The sequence below is a fragment of the Cetorhinus maximus genome, chromosome 9, assembly GCF_964194155.1.
Source record: "Cetorhinus maximus chromosome 9, sCetMax3.hap1.1, whole genome shotgun sequence".
NCBI lineage: Eukaryota > Metazoa > Chordata > Chondrichthyes > Lamniformes > Cetorhinidae > Cetorhinus > Cetorhinus maximus.
In genome coordinates this window covers 84279824-84303815 of record NC_135887.1, presented here as the reverse complement: position 1 = coordinate 84303815, position 23992 = coordinate 84279824, and the positions used below count along the sequence as shown (strand labels likewise).

Genomic DNA, 23992 nt, shown 5'->3' with positions numbered 1-23992 from the left:
TGGATGTGTTGGGTGCCTATTGGCTGGAGCATGGAGACAAGGCACGTGATGAAACCTGTAGGAGGTGGTAGCATAGTGGTATTGTCACTGGGCTGGTAATCCAGAGACACAGGGTAATACCCTGGGGACCCAGATTCAGATCCCACAGCAGATGATGGAACTTGGATTCAGTAAGTATCTGGAATTGAAAGTCTAATGATGACCATGAAACGATTGTCAATTGTCATAAAAACCCATCTGGTTCACTAATGTCCTTTAGGGAAGAAAATCTACCATCCTCACCTGGTATGGGCCTACATGTGACTCCAGATCTGCAGGGCTTAAAAACCCTCTGAAATGGACTAGCAAGCCACTCAGTTGTCTCAAACCGCTACAAAGTCACAAAAAAGGAATGAAACCGGACAGACCACACGTTACCTAGGCACCGGAACCGACAACGGCAAAGCCAACCCTGTTGGCCCTGCTGTCTCTCAGACTAGTCAAGCAACAGCCACACTCATGGAATTAAACCTTACAAATCATGTCCCGGACACCACCACCACCTGGCCCACCGTGGGACAGACCCAGCAGAGGTGGCAGCACAGTGGTATACAGTCTGGAGGGAGCTGCCCTAGGAGGTGTCAACCTGGTGAAGCTACAACACAGCAAAAGCAGCAAGTGATCGACAGAGCTAAGCAATCCCACAACCAACAGATCAGATCTAAGTTCTGCAGTCCTGCCACATTCAGTCGTGAATGGTGTTGGACAGTTAAACAACTCACTGGAAGAAGAGGCTCCACAAATATCCCCATCCTCAATGATGGAGGAACCCAGCACATCAGTGCAAAAGACAAGGCTGAAGCATTCACAACAATCTTCAGCTGCAAGTACCAAATGGATGACCCATCTCTGCCTCCTCCGGAGGTCCCCAGTATCACAGATGCCAGTCTTCAGCCAATTTGATTCACTTCACATGATATCAAGAAGCGGGTGAAGGCAATGGATACTGCAAAGGTTGTTGTCCCTGACAATAATACTGAAGACTTGCGCTCCAGAACTAGCTGTATCCTTAGCCAAGTTGTTCCAGTGCAGCTACAACACTGGCATTTACCCAGGAATCTGGAAAACTGCCCAGGTCTGTCCAGTCCACAAAACGCAGGACAAATCCTACTCAACCAATTACTGCCCATCAGTCTACTCTCAATCAGCAGCAAAGCAACGGAAAGTGTAATTGACGGTGCTATCAAGCAGCACTTAAACAGTAACAACCTGCTCACTGATGCTCAGTTTGCGTTCCATCAGGGTCACTCAGCTCTTGACCTCATTACAGCCTTGGTCCAAAAATGGTCAAAAAAGCTAAAATCCAGAGGTGAGGTGAGAGTGACTGCCCCTGACATCAAGGCAACATTTAACCAAGAGTAGCATCAAGGAGCCCCAGCAAAACTGGAGTCAATGGGAATCAGGGGGAAAACGCTCCACTGTTTGGAGTCATAACATGCACAAAGGAAGATGGTTGTTGCAAGTCAATCATCTCAGCCCCAGGACATCACTGCAGGAGTTCCTCAGAGTAGTGTCCTAGGCCCAACCACCTTCAGCTGCTTCATCAATGAACTTCCCTCCATCATATGGTCAGAAGTGGGGATTTTCACTGATGATTGGACAATGTTCAGCACCATTCGCGACTCCTCGGACATTGAACCAGTCCGTGCTCATATGCAGCAAGACCTGGACAACATTCAGGCTTGGGCTGATAACGGGCAAGTAACATTCGTGCCACACAAATGCCAGGCAGTGACCATCTCCAACAAGAGAGATCTAACCATCCCTCATTGATGATCAATAGCATTACCATCCCCACTATCAACATCTAGGTTACCATTGACCAGAAGTTGAACTGGACTAGCCACATAAATACTGTGGCTATAAGGACAGGGCAGAGACTGGATATTCTGTGCAGTATAACTCACTGCCCGACTCCCCAAAACCTGTCCACCATCTACAAGGCACAAATCAGGAGTGTGATGGAACATTTTCCACTTGCCTTGATGAGTGCAGCTCCAACAACACTCAAGAAGCTTGACACCATCCAGGACAAAACAGCCCACTTGATTGGCACCCCATCCATTACATTCAGCATCCACTCCCTCCACCACTGACACACAGCGGCAGTAGTAGGTTTACTGCTACTATAACATGCACTGCAGCAACTCACCAAGGTGCTTTCGACAGCACCTTCCAAACTCACGACCTCTACCAACTAGAAGGACAAGGGCAGCAAAAGCATGGGAACACCACAACTGCAAGTTCCCCTCCATTTTGTCGTTCCTTCACTGTTGCTGGGTCTAATCCTGGAACTTTCTCCCTAACCTGAATGTGGGTGTATCTACACCACATTTGGGGGGAGGTGTAGTGATACTGTCGCTGGACAAGTAATCCAGAGACCCAGGGTAATGCTCTGGGGGCCCAGGTTTGAATCCTGTCACGGCAGATGGCAGAATTTGAACTGAAAAAAAATCTGGAAAAAAAACCTAATGATGACCATGGAACCATTGTCGATTGCTATAAAAACCCATCTGGGTCACTAATGTCCTTTAGGGAAAGAAATCTGCTGTCCCTACCTGGTCTGGCCTACATGTGACTCCAGACCCACAGTAATGTGGTTGATTCTTAATGCCCCTGAAATGGGGCATGAATTCCATTCTCAAGGGCAATTAGGGATGGGCAATAAATGTTGACCTAGCCAGTGATGCCCACATCCCATGAACAAATAAAAAAAATGAACAGCAGCAGTTAAAGACAGTAGCTCACCACCACCATCTCAAGGGCTATTAGGGATGGGCAATAAACGCTGGCTTATCTGGCAGCACCCAATTTTCGTGAAAGGGTAAAAAAAAAGGCAGAATGACGGTCGGAGGGTCAGAGTTGTAGGAGGTTATAGAGATAGGGTGGGGTAAGATCCGGGTGGAGTAAGATCCTAGAGGGATTTAAAATCAAAGGGAAATTTTTAATTAAGTATAAGGGTGTTTTTGCCAAAAATGTCAAGGGACAAGTTAGACTTGGTGTGGCAGAAAAGTTTTGGGTGAGCTGAAGTTTATGGAGGGTGAAGGATGCGAAGTGGGCAGGAGCGCATTGGAACAGTTGGGCCTGCAGGTGACCAATCCATACATGAGTTTTATAGCAGCATATGGGCTGAGGTGAGTGATGTTCGGTTTTGGATAGGAACATACGAACAGGAGAAGGCCATTCAGCCTGTCGAGCCTGCTCAGCCATTCAATACAGTCATGGCTGATCGAACAGTTCAATGCCTTTTACCCACACGATCCCCATAACCCTTTAGATTTCTGATTAACAATAATATCTCAATCTCTATCTTAAACACTCGATGATTGAGTTTCCACAGCCCTCTGACATAGAGAATTCCAAAGATTCACAACCCTTTAAGTAAAGAAATTTCTCCTCCTCTTGGTCCCAAGTGGCTTTCCCCTTATTTTGAAATTGTATTCCAGGCTCCCCAACCAGGGGAAACAACTTATCTACATCTACCCTGTCTATTGCCTTAAGTATTTTGTAGGTTGTGATGAGATCATCCCTCATTCTTTGAAACTCGAGTATACAGGCCCAGCTTCCCCAATCTTTTCATAAGACAGTCCCGCCATCCCCGGAACAAGTCTGGTGAACCTTCGCTGCACTCTCTCTATGGCAATGATATCCTTTCTGAGGTAAGGGGACCAAAACTGCACACAGTATTCCAGGTGCAGTCTAACCAAGCTTCTATACAATTGAAGCAAGACCTATACAATTGAAGCAAGACTTCACTACTCCTGTACTCAAATCCTCTTGCGCCTAACATTCATTAGCCTTCCTAATTGCCTGCTGCACCTGTATGTTAGCTTTCAATGACTTATGGACAAGGACACCCAGCTCCCTTTGTACATTTACACTTTCTAATCTTTTACAATTTAGGAAATACTCTGCATATTTGTTCCTTCTAACAAAGTGGATAACCCCACATTTTTCCACATTATATTCCATCTGCCATGTTCTTGCCCACTCATCAAGTCTGTCCAAATTCTCCTGTAGCTGCTTTACAACTTCAACACACATTCCCGCCTCACTTTGTATCATCTGCGAACTTGGAAATATTACATTTGCTCCCCACATCCAAATCATTGACATATATTGTGAATAGCTGGGGCCCCAAGTACTGATTCTTGTGGTGCCCCATTTGTCACAGCCTGCCAACGCGTGAATGACCCGTTTATTCCCACTCTGCTTTCCGCCTGCTAGCTAACCCTTAATCCATTATATTGCCACTATATTGCCTCCTACCCCATATGCTTTTAATTTGCTAATCAACCTCCTGTGGGGAATTTGATCAAAAGCCTTCTGAAAATCCAAGTATACTATGTCCATTGACTCTCCTTTATCAATTTTGTTAGTAAGGAACCATTCCAGAATCTATAGAATTTTGGAACATGATCACCAATGCATCCACTATTTTATAGCAACCTCTGAACACTCTGGGATGCAGAATATCAGGTCCCAGGGACATATCAATTTTAAGTCCCATTAATTTCTCCAATACAACCGTCTTACTTTTACTAATTTCCTTCAACTCCTCATTCTCCCTAGTCCTTTGGATCTCTAAATCTAGGCGGTTTCCTGTATCTTCCTCAGTGAAAACAGACACAAAGTAATCATTTAGCTTCTCTGCCATTTCGCTATTCCCCATTATGAATTCTCCTGACTACCTGCAATGGACCCACATTTATCTCAGCCAAATGGCTTCCCTTTTTATATACCTATAGAAGTTTTTACAGTCCGATTTTATGTTTTTTGCTAGATTGCACCCATATTCTATTCTCCCTTTCTTTACCAGTTTCTTGGTCTTTTGTTGCTATATTCTAAAACCTCCCAATCCTCAGGTTTACTACTACTTGACAACTTTATAAGCCTTTTCTTTTAATCTTATACAATCCTTAACTTCCTTTGTCAGCCATGGTTGAATGACTTTTTTGGGTTTTTGTACCTTGAAGGAATGTATAGGTGCTGTAAGCTATGTAATAGCTCTTTGAAGGCAATCCATTGCCTATGTACAGTCATACCTTTTAATGTATTTTCCCAATCCACCTCAACCAATGTGTCTCTCATGCCCTCAATTTCCTTTATTCAACTTTAACACCCTTGCTTCTGAGTGAACTACCTCACTTTCAAACACAATGTAAAATTCTATCATCCTGTGGTCACTCATCCCTAAAGGTTCTTTACAAGATTATTAATTAGTCCCTTTTCCTTACATAATACTAGGTCTAAAATAACCTGTCCTCTAGTCAGCTCCTCAACATACTGCTCTAGAAAACCATCCCTAACACACTCCAGAAACTTGGCTTCCACAGCATTAGTGCTCAATTGGTTTACCCAATCTATATGCAAATTGAAGTCACCCATGATACATGCTTCTCTCATCTCCTGATTAATACCATGTCCACATTACCACTACTGTTTGGTGGCCAATAAACAACTCCAACCAATGTCTGTTACCCTTTGCTGCTTCTTAGCTCCACCCAAACAGATTCCACACATTGTTCTTCTGATCTGAGATCTTCCCTTACTAATGCACTGATTCCATCCCTTAATATCAGCGCAACGCCACCTTCTTTCCTTTCTTGTCTGTCCTTCCTAAAAGTTGAACATCCTTGAACATTTAGTTCCCAGGCTTGGTCACCATGCAGCCATGTCTCCGTAATGGCAATCATATCATATCCATTTACCTCTATTTGTGCCTTTAGATCATCTACCTTATTGCAAATGCAATAAGGCCTCAAGATTACAGACACACTGTTTCACCCTGAAACAATAGCCAGAGTAAGGAAATTTGTGGTAGAGGACAGTAGTTTCTGTCTTCCTAACATTTAATTGGAGGTGACTAGGGCTCATTATGCCAATAAATTTCCAAAAAACACCCACCATACATATGATTCCTTCAAAGATTTAAAAACTCCTTGCAGTTTTTAGCAGGATCATGGAAATTAGAGTGTATGACTGACAGGCCAGAGATCTATCTATTTCTTTTCATTATCTTATAATCTTCCTTTACTGGAATTTAGGTAATCAGAACTATAGTAATTCTAAAATGGCTATTACAACTGCATGCTCAAAGTAATTCTTACTGTGCTTGCATTGTTGCATGGAGAATGGGAAATTCAATATACTGTCAGGACAGTATAATTGATTACTGCCAAACATACATGTCTGCAAGGGTAATTGCCAAGTCTACTGAGGTATTAGAAGCCAGGCTGCTTATACATCCATAACTTCGCAACAATCCTATTGGAAGCTCTGTAAATAAAGGTCTAACAGTTTGGCTAATTTTTGCTTGAGTGTTAATTGGCAGGGCAGATCGCCATTGCGTCTTTCAATCTATTTGTGACAGATGGTTATTGACTGCGAATGATTTATTTTTGCTAGTTTGTTTCATTACGGGCTAAGAGAGAAAGAGAACTGCAGTTAGCAAAATTATTTAGTTTATTTCTGTTTCGTCAGGCAGTTAACAAGTTGAGTGCAGCTAATTAGTTGAAACTGGAAGAGTGCACCATAAGCAGACTCATAAAACATTTAACAGCGTCTGACTACATACTAGAAATAAACAAGGGATTAGAGACATTATTTTGAAACAGGAACTTAAACTGATGTGTCGCAAACTAGTAAAATTCAGCTTTTCTTCTGTTTGCGTGGTATCAGATACCATCTGTTCGTGTCAGCTTCCAGTAAGGTCATTAACACGGTGGTAATCAGGACTGTTTCTATTGTGTTTTTTTAGATTCATTCTTGATCTGAGAGTGCTGCTGGCCAGCATTTATTGCCCAACCTTAATTGCTCCTATTTTGTATTTCAACAGCATGGTTCATCATTCACCTTACAGCCACGAACCCAGAATAGTTTGCACACAAGGTCATGTTTTGGTTCTCAGGCAGAATGGATTTTTGTAGATACAAACAAAAAACTTCAACTCTTTTCTTCTCCACCGATGCTGCCAGACCTGCTGAGTTTTTCCAGGTAATTCTGTTTTTGTTTTGGATTTTTGTAGAGTTTGAAAATGTATCCCAAAACATTTAGAAGTATCTTCATCCTGGTCTGGTGATATTGAAGCTTATGCACATTTCTATTATATTTTGGAACTTAATCTTTCTGCTTAGGTAACTCCTTCAGTTTTGCATTGTCACACGAAATCAGATAGCAAAAGCATACACTAAACATGTTACAATCCTCGAACTAATCAGGAATTAGTTGAATAGAGTAGTAATTTGAACCATCTTTCAATAAGATATTAAGCTATGGCACAAAGGAAGACGGTTGTGGTTGTTGGAGTTCAATCATCTTAGTCTCAGAAAATCACTGCAGGAGTTCCTCAGGCTAGTGTCCTAGGCCCAACCATCTTCAACCGCTTCATCGATGATCTCCCTTCCATCATAAGGTCAGAAGTAGGGTTGAGCGCCAATGATTTCACGAAGTTCAATATCATTCTCAACTCCTCAGATACTGAAGCAGTCCATGCCCACATGCAGCAAGAACTGGACAACACTCAGACTGGAGCTGATAACCCGTGCTACACAAGTACCAGACAATGACCATTATCAACATGAGAGAATTTAACCACCTTGCTTTGACATTTGATGGCATTAGCATCACTAAATTCCCCACTATCAACATCCTGGGGGTTACAATTGACCAGAAACTGAACTGGACTAGCCATATAAATTTGAGGCTACAAGTGCAGGTCAGAGGCTGGGAATTCTGAGGTGAGTAACTCGACTCTCAGCTCCCCAAAGCATTCCACTATGTACAAGGCACAAGTCAAGGACGCAATGGGATACTCTCCACCTGCCTGGATGAGTGCAACTCCAACAACATTCAAGAAGCTCAACACCATCCTGTGCAAAGCAGCCCACTTGATCGGCACCCATCCACCAACTTAAACATTCACTCCTTCCACCACTGACGCATAGTGACAGCAGTGTGTACAATTTAAACGATGCACTGTAGCAACTCACCAAGGCTTTATCGACAGCACCTTCCAAACCCGTGACCTCTACCACCTAAGAACTCCCTTACCAGCAGTGCTGGATGGATTGCAGCTGACAAGAAGGTGGCTCACCACCGCCTTCTCAAGGGCAATTAGGGGTGTGCAATAAATGCCGGCCTTGCCAGCAACTCCCACATCCTATGAAGGAATAAAAAAAGAAAAAAGGAAAGCATAGGGAGGGAGGAATTAAGTTATTTGCATCCTAAATTTTATATAGTATGTAAAATACTATAAATGTGAGAGGCATGTACCTTTCATGGCACAATATTCTATGCTGTTAGTCACATGACATCTTGGTTCAGAGTCCCGTCCGTTCCCCCCACCCCCCAAAATAGCGAGCCTCTGCTCTTATGCCACAATGGGATCATTGGAAAAAGAACATACTCCAGGTCTCGGGCTACCCAGAAGCAATGCCGGAAGAGATTAACTGAAACTCAGAAGGAAACAAAGCACTATGGATAAGCCATAATGCTCTAATGCTAAAGGTGACAAACTTTGAATTTAATTTTTAGACAATCTTATGTGTGCACTGTTGTACTCACGTTTCAACGTAGCTGGAAGGAGTGTGCGTGACACTGTCAAGTCTTTCCTGTAAAGCTGCTAAGACTTGTGGATTCTGCATAACCTGGGCTGTCAATTTTGCTGTAACACAAGGATTCATGGGGTCAGAATAAAAGCATCTGTAGCAGAGTCAACATCTGAAACAAAAAAAATCACAATTGGCTCCCATTTCAGTTCCTTCCTACTTGATACAACAGGGTAGTAAATCTGCAGAAGCTCAACATCACAATTTACCTTTCACTTACCATATATTATCCAGCTTTAAATGCATTTTAATCAATGAAAAAAACCTCTCCATTAATAATTTTGCTCGTTGTCAAACCTTTTCAATAGGCCTAAATCCAGTTAATCTGGGTACTCCTCTTAGGCACATTTAAAAATGACAGATAGGAATCAACTCATCTGCAAATACTGTCTCAGACACAAGTTGCAACTGATCACATAAGGCCCAATGTATCTAGTCGCCATTAACATAAACTCCTCCAAGAAACAACATTTAAAAAAAATCTCTGGTCAATTTAGGGAGGAAGAAAATCTGTTGTGTGCCTTCTCAACCTCCAAAAGATGATCAAATTGAGTTCCAGTAGGTCATGAAATGATGTGCATCACCCAATGCCGCACCTATCTTTTATACCCTGTGGTAAGCCTCAGACCCTACCCTTCTGAATGCCCGCAAATCTGTTCAAAAATGTACAAGCTAGAAACTTGCTCCAAAGAACTAAAAACTCTGAAAATAAAAATCTCATTTCTAACCTCTTCTATGCTTATGTGCAACATATGCTCATAGCCCAGAGTTCTTTCTAACCTAATTAATTTAATTATGCTATTCCACATGGACATGGTCTAATCCTTTAAATATTTTCAAGTTATCAAATCTCCCCAAAGTATATGCTTTTCTAGAGTAAAAAATACTCATGCACTCAGCCTATTGTGAAAACTGAGGGCTTTTAAAATGGTACCAGTGGCCCTGCTGTGAAACTTTTCTAGGGTCTTTATATCACCCATGCTGGGACTAAAACCGAAAGAAGTATTCTAGATGGGGCTCAAGCAAGATCTTGTATATTCCATGGAGAATGACTTTGAGGTGTTAAGTGGAGGTAATTCAACATGATGTAGTGGCAGTGTTGGCAATTTTGTAGAATTTACTTTCTACCCTTAAAGTTGTTTTTCACTGAAGAAAAAAGTGATCTAAACAAAGCAAATAATAAATCCAGAATTCAGTGTTCAAAAATGTGAATTATCAGAGCATTTAAATTAAGTAATTCTGAAATAACCTTTTGTTAAATGGAATGTATCTGCCTAGTAAGATGCAACTTTGGGGCATTAGCTGCAGCTGAAGCTACTTGGGTTCAAGCTGGTCAAGTTAATGGCCCCAAATTATACACCGGTGTTTGCTATTAATCAAAAGGTCAAAATAACTTCAGCTAGTCCCGCATGACTAGTACTCCAGAGACCCAGAGTAATGCTCTGGGGACCCGGTTCGAATCCCACCACGGCAGATGGTGAAATTTGAATTCAATAAAAAGAAATAACACCAATCCTCTTTGCCCTGAGCCAACCATTATCTCCTCATCCGGAGAAAAGCCTTAAGTTGCCCATGCCTTTTCTAATGATCCTACATTAGAGTTTTGGCTGTGAGAAGCAAGGTATGATAATAGTCGAGACAAATATGTCCCTCACTGATTACAATAGCTGTGCATCATGTTTGGGTTTCAGGAAGTTAAAGAGATGCCTTATATTTGGAATGGAAAACAGCAAACTAGTCAGTGGAAATACTGTCTCAAGACTTGGAGGAGTTTGGGGGAGGGGCGGGGTGCAAGGCATGCAGTTCAATAGTGTTGAAACAGGTGCAACGGGGGAGAGGAAAATGTGAACTTAAGAATTGATTAGTCAACTATTTGGGGGAAACATTTTATTTATAGGCAGGTGGTGACAGTAGTGAGGCTGGGGTGATAGGGAGGTGACAGTAGACAGAAACAGCTTTGTCAGTGACAGTGGCACTCTTTTAAAGACTTTTTTTTAAAAACACTAGAAGTTTCATTCTTTATAATAGCATGATTTTAAAAATATTTTTAGTGCTTGTGATTAAAAGACCCACAAATGCAGGAAAGCTTAAGACAGAAAATGTTGGAAATGCTAATAGGCATTTTACAAATCAAGGAAAGTTAACAGTTTAGGGAAGACCCTTAATATTTATTTGCCCATTTTCTGTTTTGATTCTGTATGTAAGGCAGAATTAGAGCAGGTTGCTTAATAATTTATGTTCTAGCAACTCAAGCAACCTCAATTCCTGCTAGAAGGATCTATCTGCATTCCTTGCTGCCGTCCAACCTGAAGACAGAGTATACTCCCATGAATCCAACTGCTGATGGTTCTTTTACCCCCAACGGAACAGATTTTATGACAGATTACAGAATGAATAGCTAGTATTTCAACAGCATAAATCATCTATTCTGTTTTTATGTGGAATGGTGTTTCCATGAGACTTGGGCATCTATTTCTACTGATCATGAGATCACAGGCGGTGGTCCTCCTTGTTTTCTCTCGCTTTATTGTCCACTTTTGAAGGCAATCCCTAACTGTGAAATAACAAATACTGTGCATCCAAAATACCTTTTACAGTGCAAAAGTATGAAAAATTCAATATCTACTAACTCCTATTTTTAAAAAAAGGTAATTCTCCCTCGATAGCCTTAATGATCTTGAGATGTTAACCAGCTAGTAACAAGACCACGGGATTCAAAGCAGAAAATATGAATTCCTAGTTTATTCCCAGCTATCTACCCTCAACCTGGCAGCATGGAGTGACCAGTACATTTTGGTCCAGAAAAGTGTGGGGGAGGGGGTGGGGGTGCCAAGGGGAGGGTGCAGAATATGCTCATCACCATTCCCTGGTGACACCTTCTGCAGAATGCATGTGACCATGATTGAACTCAGTTATGAAGTTCATCACAGTTAAACAGCCTAATGACACTCATCACCCAAGGCCACACAAAGAATGATCATCTAATCAACATATAGCAGAGATGCCACTAAACATGGAATGTGCCTGGGGGTCAATGCCTTCTAAAGTGTATAGTAAAATGAGACAAAACAAGAAAAGGACCAAGTGTGCACCGTGATCTCTCAAGTCCAGAAGAGATAGATACACATGCGCATGGAAGCAACATCCCACATAAAAACAGAATAGATGATTTGTGTTGTTAAAATACAAAACATTCATTCTGTAATCTGTGATTAAAATCTGTTCCAGTGAGGTAAGAGAACCATTAGCAGATGGATTCAGAGGAAATAAGTTTGGACCATCTCATTCCAATAGTCAATAGGTATGAGCTGAGCACAAAACTCGCCAAAACATTGCCACATATGGTAGAAATGTAGCAGTCTCACTTAAACTATAAGGTCAGACAATTAAAAATAGAGACCATCAAGGGTGGTCTAATGGCAGCTTGTTTTTAGGCATTTCAGACAAATGTTTAATAAAGGGAAGCCTTAAATTTCACACCATGTAGCACAAAAGAAAAAGCCAAGCCAATACTATAATCAATGTGGTTACATAACCTTTACCCATCATAAATAGTTAAAAATATTAGAAGATTTAGGTCTGCAATAATTTAACACACTAGTATGCATACTTCTTTAAGACAGACAACGCATAGCTTAAAGTTTAATTGAAAGTTTGCTCTTTTACTGCTGCATGAACTTCGTGTGCAGTGGAAGAACACAAGACATTCATAAAATAATTTAGACTGAAGCAATTTGTGTCCATAAAAGGTATTTATTTTTCAAAACCAAAATTATGCAATATTCCAGGTTAGTTTGTTTGTCTCAATGGTGGTAGGCAGACCCTGCAGTTGCAATTTAATATGACACCAGAATGGAATGCCAAGCCAAAGGACTGACAGAAGTTTATGAATAGTGCAAACCTGATATGCACAAGAGAGCTGGGCTAAGAAATAAAAGGAAATTTATGGCATTTAATTTTTACAATCATTAATTCCATTTAAAAAGTTCAGGTTACTAAACTATTTTAAAAATCAGTTAACATTTAACTATACCATCTAATTGACCAGAACTGTACCTTTTCCTTTGCTCTCAGCTGGCAGTTTGTCCATTCCCAAAGGCTCTACAGAAGCATCATCCCCTTTACTGAAATACAAAACAGAATGTCAGATGGGCTATGGATCAGCAGTTAGTGCAGGAGAGCTATCAAATACAAGAGGAAGTGGATTTAACCGAGCCTTCTTTTATCATGAGCAAGCAGTTTGTGCAGAGAGCAACGGTCTATGAAATACATTCCAACATAAAACCCATGTTTAAACTGCTCTTCAAAATCAGAGTCATGTAGCAGCTTGGTTTAAGTACTGGAAACCTATCTGGGGTAAAAAATTGTACTTAATTCCCAATTTCAAGACTGTTTAAAATCAGCATTTAAAAAAAGTTTCTATCCTCTCCCTACTGTCATTAATTGATTTCCTTAATACTTGCATGTTTAAGCAATGTTATGATAATGAGGTCACAAGCTAGGAGGAATTTCTAAGAGGTACCCGACAAACAGGCCAGTCAATGAAGGCTAGACTCCAATTAGGTACAGCATCTGATCTATCCAGTGTTTCACTACAAGTGACTCAAAACAAATGCCTTGGTTTTGGAGGAACTTGCATATTAGTTACATCGCCATTACCACAGCCCCCTGCCGTAAATTACTCAAGACCAGCATGATAGCTACAGTTAACTCCACACAGAGGTGTGCCACTAAATTCACAGGCATGGTTCTCAGGGAACATCTATGCTAAGAAACTTTCATAGTACAAGGGAAGATGGTGGCATAATGGTAACATCATTGGACTAGCAATCCAAAGGCCCAGGCTAATTGGTCTGGGGGCATGGGTTTGAATCCCACCATGGTGGAATTTAAATTCAATTAATAAAATCTGGAATTGAAGGTTAGTCTCAGTAATGGTGATCATGAAACTATTATTGATTGTTGTAAAAACCCATCTGGTTCACTAATATACTTTAGGGAAGGACATCTGCCATCCTTACCTGGTCTGACCTGCATGTGATTCTAGATCCACAGTAATGGCTTAGCAAGCCATTTCAAGTTCAAGGGCTAGCAACAAATGCTGGCCTTGCTAGTGACGCTCAACCCCATCAAAGAATAAAAAAAATCCTGCAATTATAACACTTCCTTTCTTTTAACATTATCCCATCTTTCCTAAACTTATGTATTACCTGACGGAGTCTCCTAGCTAGCCGACACTATTCCCTACATACTCATACCAAAAACCAGCCCTTGCCTTCAATGCCAACTCTCATGAACTGATGCCTTCTTGTTGCCTCCCCTGTCTCCTGCATGCTGGACTTTCACCCCTTGTCACTCATCCCATCTGCTCCCTAGTCCCATTTCTATGTCCTACAAACATCCACTTTTGCTGTATTTCTGCTGTGACTTAGGGACTGATCAAACCCCATAAACCTCTGACTGCAATTCTATCAAGACTGTATGGCCATTTGTAGGTGCAGGCATGGATAGACACAAATCTCCTTCCTGGTGCTAAACTGGAAGCCATATTTGTCTCATAATATATGAAAAGGCAGTGTTTTACATCTAGTTATATATCTAATGAATACTGCATTCTTAAATTGGACATTTTCAACAAGATTTCTACTGTACACACTGGAATCAAAAAATAAACAAGTGATGCTCTACAGGCTTAAATCATAGACTCCACATAAACACAAAACACACCCTGGGGCAAATCATTAGGATTCCAATTGTTCCATTCCAGTCTCTTGAAATCAAAACTTAATTCCTAAATTACAAATGGAAATGCAAGCACTGATTTCTTCATTACACTTTTATGAATATCTTCAATCTAGTCAGACGAATAACATACAATTAGACCAGTCAGAGATGAGATCATAAATACTAAATTCTATCACTATCTCTAGTCAAGCACTTGGTAGGGTAGAATCAAGACATCAGATGTGTCCGTCACTCATAAAAACCCAAGTAACTATGTCACTGCCTTTAATGATATTAGAGTGCAACAGCAATAACACTGTAATTTGCATGGGGCCTCCCAGTTCCTATGCTGCCCTCAGACTTGCTGCTTTGTGCACCTTTGGGCCCCTATTTAGAGAACCCAGTTGTCAGATGTCAGCTGAGCTATGATTCAGTGTTCCAGTTTCTTCATTCAGGAAATGGCAGCAAAGCAGAATTGAGAGGCAGGATCTTAGCTTTCTTGCAACAAATGAGAAAGGTCCTAGGAAATGGATGAGGTTTTCCTTTCCTGTTCCCTTGGGTTAAGTACCAAATTTCCACCTGCCAAGTGCTCATGATTGAAAACAAGAGTTCCCCATGTGGGGAAAGAACAAATAATGGATTATCCTCCAAATCGCTTTAGTACTGTAATCTGAATTAATTTACTGAATTTCACAACCTAAACTACACTTGATAATGCACAGCTATCCAATTAGAAATTGTTAAAGCTTGCGGGATATTGACTGCTGCCGTGTTCATCTTTCCCAAATCAAATAGCACGTTATATAAATACAAGTGGCCAAGGTAATGGCGTCAATTTGCCTTACCTGTTCTTATCAGCCATCTTTCACGTTGATCCACCTAGGAAATATGCAGGGAAAAAGGTCAATGTGTTACGTTTACAGGTACATAGCTACGAATGGTACCATCTTCTATCATAGTGCGATCTAACAAGCAGCTGCTTAGGGTTCTTAAGGGAGGAAAATTAACTATGAACGGGCAGAAAATTGAACCCACGGCAGCAAGAAAATTTAAGCATTTGCCCGTGATTAAATTATAGATATAGATCTGCACGTCAGCATGTTGCCAATTTTTGAAAGTGATGCTTCAGTGAGATGTTGGCTAGAATTATTGGCCTTAAACAATAAAACTGGAGTATAGCAACAATAAGTTTAACGTTTTAAAGATCAGAACAGCAACCTGCATAGTTACTAAAGATGGCAATGGATTATAAGATTTCAATAATAGTTAAGAGGATTAAAATTATTATACTCTGCAATACGGTGGAATATTTCTTCGAAAGTAACATTTTTGCCCGCCTCAATAGGCATATCTTAGATGTTAAGTGCAATTGAAACTGGAATTTAGGAATAAATAGAATCTCATTCTCATTGTTAACGTAAATGTAATAGAGCAGCTGAGTGAAAATATCACACTGACTTCTGCAAACAATCATAAAATGTATCGGGAGGACGGGGAAGTAGCTTTTGAGCTTTCATTCATCTGGAATAAATTGTGAAAGTGTGGTACAAACTGAAAGGACACCAACAGTACTCTCAAAGAGACTACACAAAATAGCTGTGCACAATGCACAGTGACCCACTTTCTTCTTTTTCACCCCCCCTTTCTTGAAGGTCTATGATTCCATAGGGCTAACAAATGGAGTGCAGCGGACTAACTGGAACTGAAGGCTTGGAGTTTGGTGAGAGGGGTGTTTTAAGTGTTAATTTTGTTCTTAAATTTTGCTCTTAAAATCTAATCTAGTCTGTTATTAGCAGTAACTGGAAAGTACTGTGTCAGCAGGCTAAGTTCTTTCTTGCAGTTTAGACAGGGTAAACTTACTCTTAGCTGTAGAAGTTGAGTAGTTAATGAGATAAAAGCAAAGTACTGCGGATGCTGGAAATCTGAAACAAAAACAAAAATAGCTGGAAAAACTCAGCAGGTCTGACAGCATCTGCAGAGAGGAATACAGTTAACGTTTTGAGTCTGTATGACTCTTCATCAGAAACTGGTTGAATCGTGTTACTGTAGTCCCAGTTCAGGGTTCTTTAGTGGAGCCTTGGCAAACGAGTGCAGCTGACTGATTGAGTGAAGACTTGGGAGTTTGGGGTGAGGGGAGTTTGGTGAAGGAGTTGTTTGTTTCCTCTTTCTATCTTTCTCGCCTCATAGAAATTGGTTCTTAATCTACTGCAGGGAAAAGCTGGTGAGTTTCTGGTAAGCGGGTATGTTCTATTCCATCCCTAAGGTTTAAAATAGTACACAATTTGGTGGTAAAGTTAATAAAATATATAAGAAAGCAACATAAATAAGTGATATAAATATAATGAGGTAATTATTTAAAACACATCAAGGATGGCAGGACAGGTGATGTGTCAATACTGCAGCATGTGAGAGCTCCTGGATAACATTGTGATCCAGGGCAAACACGTCTCAGTAAATGCTTGCGGCTTGAGGAACTTCGGCTCAGAGTCACTGAGCTGGAGGCTGAGCTGCAGACTCTGCGACACATCAGGGTGGGGGAAAGTTACCTGTATGCTTTATACCAGGAGATGGTCACACTACTTAGGATAGGGTCTTCTGATTTGGTCAGGGACAGGAGGGTGTGACTGCGAGTGAGGCAGGTAAAGGGACCCAGTGGGCAGGAGTATGAGCCTCTGCAATTATCCAGCAGGTTTGAGGATCTCTCAGCTTGTTTGGATGAGAGTTGGGGCTGCAGGGTGGATGAGCAAACTGACCATGGCACCGTGGTACAGGAAGCCATCCATGTGGGGGAAGCAAAAAAGAATGTAACGGTAGTAGAGGACAATATAGTAAGGGGGATTGACAATGTTTTCTGTAGCAAAGAGTGAGAGTCCAGGCAGCTTTGTTGCCTGCCTGGTGCCAGGGTTTGGGACATCTGATCAGGGCTGGAGAGGAACTTGCAATGGGAGGGGGAGGATCCAGTGGTCGTGGTCCATATAGGTACCAACAACATAGGCAGGATGAGGAAGGAGGCTCTGCATAGTCAGTATGATGAGCTATGCACCAAATTAAGAAGCAGAACCTCAAAGGTAATCATTTCTGGATTATTACTGAGCCATGTGCAAATTGGCATAGGACAAATAAGACTAGAGAAATAATGCATGGCTCAAAGACTGGTGTGGGAGAAGTGGGTTCTGGTTTGTGGGGCACTGGGGAAAGTGGGATCTAGACCATTGGGACGGTCTACACCTGAACCGTGCTGGGGCTGGTGACCTCATGAGTCGCCTAACTAAGGAAGTAGAGAGGGTTTTAAACTGAATAGTGGGGGCAAGGGATCAAATCTGGGAAGATGTGGTAAACCAAAGAGTAGAGACAAGGCAAGAGAGACAGGTATTAATATGGGAAATGATAAACAGACTGTGACAGGAAGGGACAGAGAATACAAACCTTATTTGGGAGCTTGCCAGAAAGGTACAGTAATAATCATGGGGGATTTTAATCTACGTATACACTGGAAAAATCAGGTGGGCAAAGGTAGCGTAGATGAGGAGTTCATAGAATGTTTTTGGGATAGTTTCTTAGAACAGCATGTTCTGGAGCCAACCAGACCTGGTAATGAGCAATGAGGTAGGGTTAATTGTTAATCTCCTAGTGAAGGCACCTCTAGGTAGCAGCTATCATTATAAGACTGAATTTTACATTTATTTTGGAGGGAGAAATGGGTGCGTCCAAGGTTAGTATTTTAAACTTAAGTAAGGGCACAAAAACAGAGCTAGTTAAAGTGAACTGGCAAATGAGGTTGATGGATATGTCAATAGAAGTTCTGTGGCAGACATTTAAAGGGGTGTTTCAAAATACACAGAATATATACATTCCAATGAGAAAGAAAAATTCCAAGGACAGGGCCCACCATCCGTGGTTAACTAAAAAAGTTAATGACAGTATCAGGCCAAGAAAAAGGATAATTACGCAAAGATGGGTGGCAGGTCAGGTGATTGGAAAGTAGATATAGAGCAAAGAATGACAAAAAGATTAAAAAAGGAGAAAAATTAGAGTATAAGAGAAAGCTAGCTAGTAATATAAAGACGGAGTGTAAGAGTTTCTATAGATATTTAAATAAGAGTTAACAAAATGAGTGTTGGTCCTATAAAGTGCGCGCCCAGGGATTTGATAGTGGAAAGTAGGAAGATGGTGGATGAATTAAACAGGTAATTCGCTTTGGTCTTCACTTTAGAGGGCACAAGTAATATCCCAGAAATAGCTGCAAATCAGGAAATGGGAGGGAGGGAGGAACTCGGGAAAATTACAATCACCAGGGAAGTGGTATGAGCAAATTGTTGGGGCTGCAGGCTGACAAATCCCCAGGTCCAGATGAACTTCACCCGAAGGTCTTGAAAGAAGTGGCTAGTGGGATAGTTGATGCACTGGTTTTAATTTTCCAAAAATCCCTAGATTCACAGAAGGTTCCATTAGATTGGAAAATAGCAAATGTAGCTCCTTTATTCAAAAGGGAGGGAGACAAAACAGGCCAGTTAGCCTAACATCTTTTATAGGGAAAATGTTAGAAGCTATTATTAAAGATGTTATAGCAGGGCACTTCAAAAAATTCAATCGGGCAGAGTCAACATGGTTTTGTAAAGGGGAAATTATGTTTAGCCAATTTATTGGAGTTCTTTGAAGGAGTCCCATGTGCTGTGGATAAAAGGGAACCGGTGAATGTACTGTACTTAGATTTTCAGAAGGCATTTGATAAAGGAAGCAGAGAGTTGGAATAAATGGGTCTTTTTCTGGTTGTCAGGGTGTGACAAGTGTTGTGCCACAGGGATCACTGCTGGGGCCTCAGCCTTTTACAATTTATATAAATGATTTGGATGAAGGGACCAAGGGAATGGGTGCTAAATTTACTGATGACACAAAGTTAGGAAAATAAGTTGTGAAGAGGACGTAAGGAGGCTACAAAGTGACATAGACAGGCTAAGTGAGTGGGCAAAGGTCTGGCAAATGGAGTAAAGAGGGCAAAAGTGAAATCATTCATTTTGGCAGGAAGAATAAAAAAGATTACCCAAATGGTGAGAGATTGCAGAGCTGAGATTCAAAGGGATCTAGGTGCCCTTGTGCATGAATCACAAAAGGTTAGTATGCAGGTACAACAAGTAATTAGGAAAGCGAATAGAATGTTATCATTTATTGTGTGGGGAATTGATTGCAAAAGTAGGGAGGTTATGCCTCAGTTATACAGGACATTGGTGATGCCACATCTGGAGCACTGTGTACAGTACTGGTCTCCTTATTTAAAGAAAGATGTAAATGCATTAGCAGTTCAGAGAAAGTTTACTAGGCTAATACCGGGAATGGGCAGATTGTCTTATGCGGAAAGGCTGGACAGGTTAGGCCTGTATCCACTGGAATATAGAAGAGTAAGAGGCGACTTGATTGAAACATATAAGATCCTGAGGGGTCTTGACAGGGTGGATGTGGAGAGGATGTTTCCTCTTGTGGGAGAATCTGGAACTAGGGGTCACTGTTTAAAAATAAGGGGTCATTTCATTTAAGAGATGAGGAGAATTTTTTTCACTCAAGAGGGTCAAATGCCTTTGGAACTCTCTTCCTCAAAAGGCGGTGGAAGCAGAGTCTTTAAATATTTTTTCAAGGCAGAGCTAGATAGATTCTTGATTAACAAGGGGGTGAAAGGTTATCGGGGGTAGGCAGGAGCGTGGGGTTGAGGTTATATTCAGATCAGCCATGATTTTATTGAATGGCGGAGCAGGGTCAAGGAGCTAAGTGGCCCACTCCTGCTCCTAATTTGTATGTTCATATGCCTTGCCCTAAATAGTCATTCAGCCACTGGAGGAGTTTAAAACATAAATTTAACAGAAGCAAAAGGTTTTCTAGGAATGACAAAACTACAATGCATTTCATGATCAGGTCCATTTGCCTCATTAACAGTGATCTGCAGTACTCCATAAGTTGTTTCTCAATTAGTTAAATTGATTTATCATCTAGAGGCAAGCCGATGTGTCAAAGGCAATTATAAGCAACTTGATTTGTTTATTTTGTTACATAGCTAACAGTTAACACTGTTGTTTCAAAACACATGGCACAGTAGAATCTTGGCCCGCACTAACTGGGAAATTTAGTATGTAAACACTGAGAATGGATGTTATTGTTTTTAATACTTTGGGGAATATTGTCTTGCTCTGTAAAGAAGGCTGGGTATCTCTGTGATTTAATTAAGCTAGGAGTCAAGCTGTCTGCAAACATGAAAAGGTTAAAGGTGTTAAGTTTGAGGTATATATAGATTAAACATTTGCATTTTTAGATAAATTTGGAGGTTATGGAATTTCAAAGGAGAGTCAGAGGCATCAAGGAAAATGTTTGCATCTTGCAAGAGTCCATAGGTAAATAAAAACAGAATTACCTGGAAAAACTCAGCAGGTCTGGCAGCATCGGCGGAGAAGAAAAGAGTTGACATTTCGAGTCCTCATGACCCTTCAACTCTTATCTTCTCCGCCGATGCTGCCAAACCTGCTGAGTTTTTCCAGGTAATTCTGTTTTTGTTTTGGATTTCCAGCATCCGTAGTTTTTTGTTTTTATCCATAGGTAAATAGCAGTGGGGATATTATATTTTTATTGACCCAAAAGACAAGATGGAAACATGAAAGATCTTATATTTGGAAGGGTTTGAATTTCAAAGGGATGAGAGAACAATGGGACTGGGATGAAAGGGGAAAAGGGTATATTAGAGTTACTGTGGATAGCTGTTGAGGTAGAAAGAGCTAGAGATAGCTATTGAGCTGGATAGCTGGAGATGGCTGGAGCTGTTTGAACTGTTGAGAGTCTTGGGCTGCAGCAAGCAGTTTGATTTCGCAGTGAATTCCATAACAAAGTGGAAGAGGGTAAAGATCATGTGGTAGTGCACCTTTACTGAAGCTACAGCAGTCTGCCTTGTGAGATATTACTGGATTCCATATTTAAATTTCTATAAGGGAGTGCTGCCTGGAAAGTGTTTACTTGTGGGTTTGACCAAGTAGAGTGTTTTGGGGAATGTTTTGTAAGACTAACCTTAATTATGTAACTAATTTTATGAGAAGTTATTTTTTGTTAATAAAACTTTTACTTTTTAAAAGCCCCAAAGTGTACTGGACCTCTTACTGCTGAGGTTGGTACGTCATCTTCTCGTTATTTGAATGCAAAAAAAGGTTGTGGCCTGTGAGCCAAGTTTCTCTCTGGGATTTGGTTTGCGCAGCAATTAACACTGACTGGTCATAACTGACAGAGCATTACAGTATTTTTTTAAAAATTCATCCACAGGGTATACGTTTCATTGACAAGGATAGCATTTGGAAGACCTATGCCAGCAAGTACAGATTAATTGGTGATTAATTAATTTGCTGTTTGTGGGGACTTGCATTGTTTAAATAATTGTCACATTTGTTAAACGCTAATTACACTTCAAAAGTAATCCACTGGTTGTGAAACACTGACATCAGGAACAGGAAAGGGTACCAAATACTACATGTTCTTCATTCTGTAAGAATTTCTATTTAAGGAAACACCTTCAATATTTTGTTTGTGAAATATTAGTTTGAACATTTAACCACAAGATTAATAGTCTACTTTACTTTTTTTTAAACCCTACTTTCTCTCACTTCGCTTGCCAATAATTATATTGTTGCTCTTTTCAGTTCTACCACCTATCATTCTATCCTAAATGCAACATTTCCCATGCCTCCATTTTGAAGTAAATGTATGCCCAAGTTTTTAGAAGTAATTTTTCCAATAACTCAAGATCTTTGGGGGTTCTCTGTACCATTGATTATAGAGCTGGTGTTGGAAGGCAGTTTCTAAAAGCAGGCTATGAAACAAAAAGGCCATCAACCCAAATCCGTTTTACTCTCTTCACAGATGCTACCTGACCTGGTTGAGTATTTTCAACATTTGCTGTTCTTTTGCATTGTTCTGCAGTATTTTACTTTTCTATGAAACAAACTTTGCACTCTTATGAGTGCTATGCCATCGAACTACTACTTGTCAACTATTCCCAAAGTGGCCATCACTTTTTTTACCCCACAAGGTGGTAAATGCTATGCTTAAACTAAAACCAAGAATGGAAGGATTGTTGAAAAAGTATATCTTTGGAACATATTTCTTACAATCTTAAGCTGCAAGACTTATGACTTTGTAGCCTCTGATGCAATAACATTTGTGAAAATCTCACTTCTTGTTAAGTCTCATGCAGGACTGAATGAAGATGTCTACAAAAGTCTCTATGTAGTCCAGACCCAAATGCCAATGAACAAAAGAAGCTGCCACAACAATCAAATTCAGACAAAAGACAGCAATCAAGCTTACACTCTCACCCAGATTTTACATAAGCATGTCTCAAAAGTTAATTTCTTCTGATTTCTTGCATTATGGTCCATCAATTTTGTCCATTAGTTCCTCCTGATGCCTCTAAAGTGCCTTGGGGCATTTCTTCTATGTTAGAAGTACTATAGAAATGAAATGTTATGATGCTCACATTAGCTGACACCAGAAATGCAACAACAGAAAACACCTTTTAAACACAGGGACAGAAGATCTCTTCTGCCCTTTAATAAGATCATGGTTGATCTATAACAAAACTCCATATGCCAGCCTTTGTCCCATATCTCTTAATGCCTTCAGATAATAAAAAAAATTGGTTTTAGAATTTACAACTGATATAGCATCAATTGTCACTTACAGGAGAATTCCAAACTTCTATCACTCTTTACATGTAGAAGTATTTCCTAATTTTATTCCTGAAAGGTCTGACTTTAATTTTTAGACAATGTCCTTCAGTCCTATGGTTCAATCAGCAATGAAATGACTTCTGTGCCCACCCTATCCACTTCCCTTATGCCCAAAGGCTGATTTCTGTGCCAGGTTCTCCAATCTGCATTACTATAGACCAAGGTTTGGCACTGGAGTTGATTTTCACACACCTGCAAGTCAAACTCCATTCTCTTACACAGTTACAAGCACAGAACAGGCAATTCAGATCAACTGGCTTATGCAAGTGTTTATATTTAAGAGCTTCCTTCCACTTCTTTCCACCCTGCTCCCATATCACTCTATACCTTACTCAATTCCCTCAAGCCTCCCCATTAACATATCAATGCGGTCCACTTCAATCACTTCATGTGCCAATTTGACAATCTTACCACTAAGTAAGAAGCCATATATATTTATGTCCTGTGTTCAGGTCTCAGTCAAATGGCAAACAATTTGGCAAATCAACCTATCAAACCCATCCATAATGTTAAAGATCTCTATCAGAAGTCCTGTCTCCTTATCCGATAGGTATTTCATAGAACAGCAGCATGATTACAGCACAGAAGGCGGGCTTCAGTTTGTCGTATCTGTGCTCACCCTCTGAAGGAGCAATTCACCTAGTGCCACTCCCTTGCCTTTTCCTCAAAGCTCGGCAGTTTTTCCCTTTTAGATAATGATTCAATACCCCTTTGAAAGCCTCAACTGACCCTTCCTTCACCACACTGTCAAGCAGTACATTCCAGTTCCAATCCTAACCACCAGTTCCCAGCAATTTTTGTTTCAATTTCAGATTTCCAGCACCTGCTATATTTTGCTTTTGTCTCGTCCTGATCCTCTTCATTCCA

General features: G+C 40.7%; 1 protein-coding gene across 4 annotated transcripts in view; it reads right to left on the bottom strand.

The window, feature by feature from the left end:
- nap1l4b (nucleosome assembly protein 1-like 4b) overlaps positions 1-23992 on the bottom strand; it is a 101676-nt gene that overhangs the window by 63872 nt on the left and 13812 nt on the right. For 3 of the 4 annotated variants that reach the window (XM_078548971.1, XM_078548973.1, XM_078548972.1), the window contains exons 2-4: positions 15218-15251; positions 12705-12772; positions 8605-8704 (exon numbers count right to left, since the gene is read on the bottom strand). In XM_078548971.1, coding sequence (XP_078405097.1) covers positions 8605-8704; positions 12705-12772; positions 15218-15234 — 185 coding nt within the window. In that variant the 5' untranslated portion in view covers positions 15235-15251. Of the gene's footprint in view, positions 1-8604; positions 8761-12704; positions 12773-15217; positions 15252-23992 lie in introns of those variants that run through there. The other variant, XM_078548974.1, reaches the window with a different exon arrangement.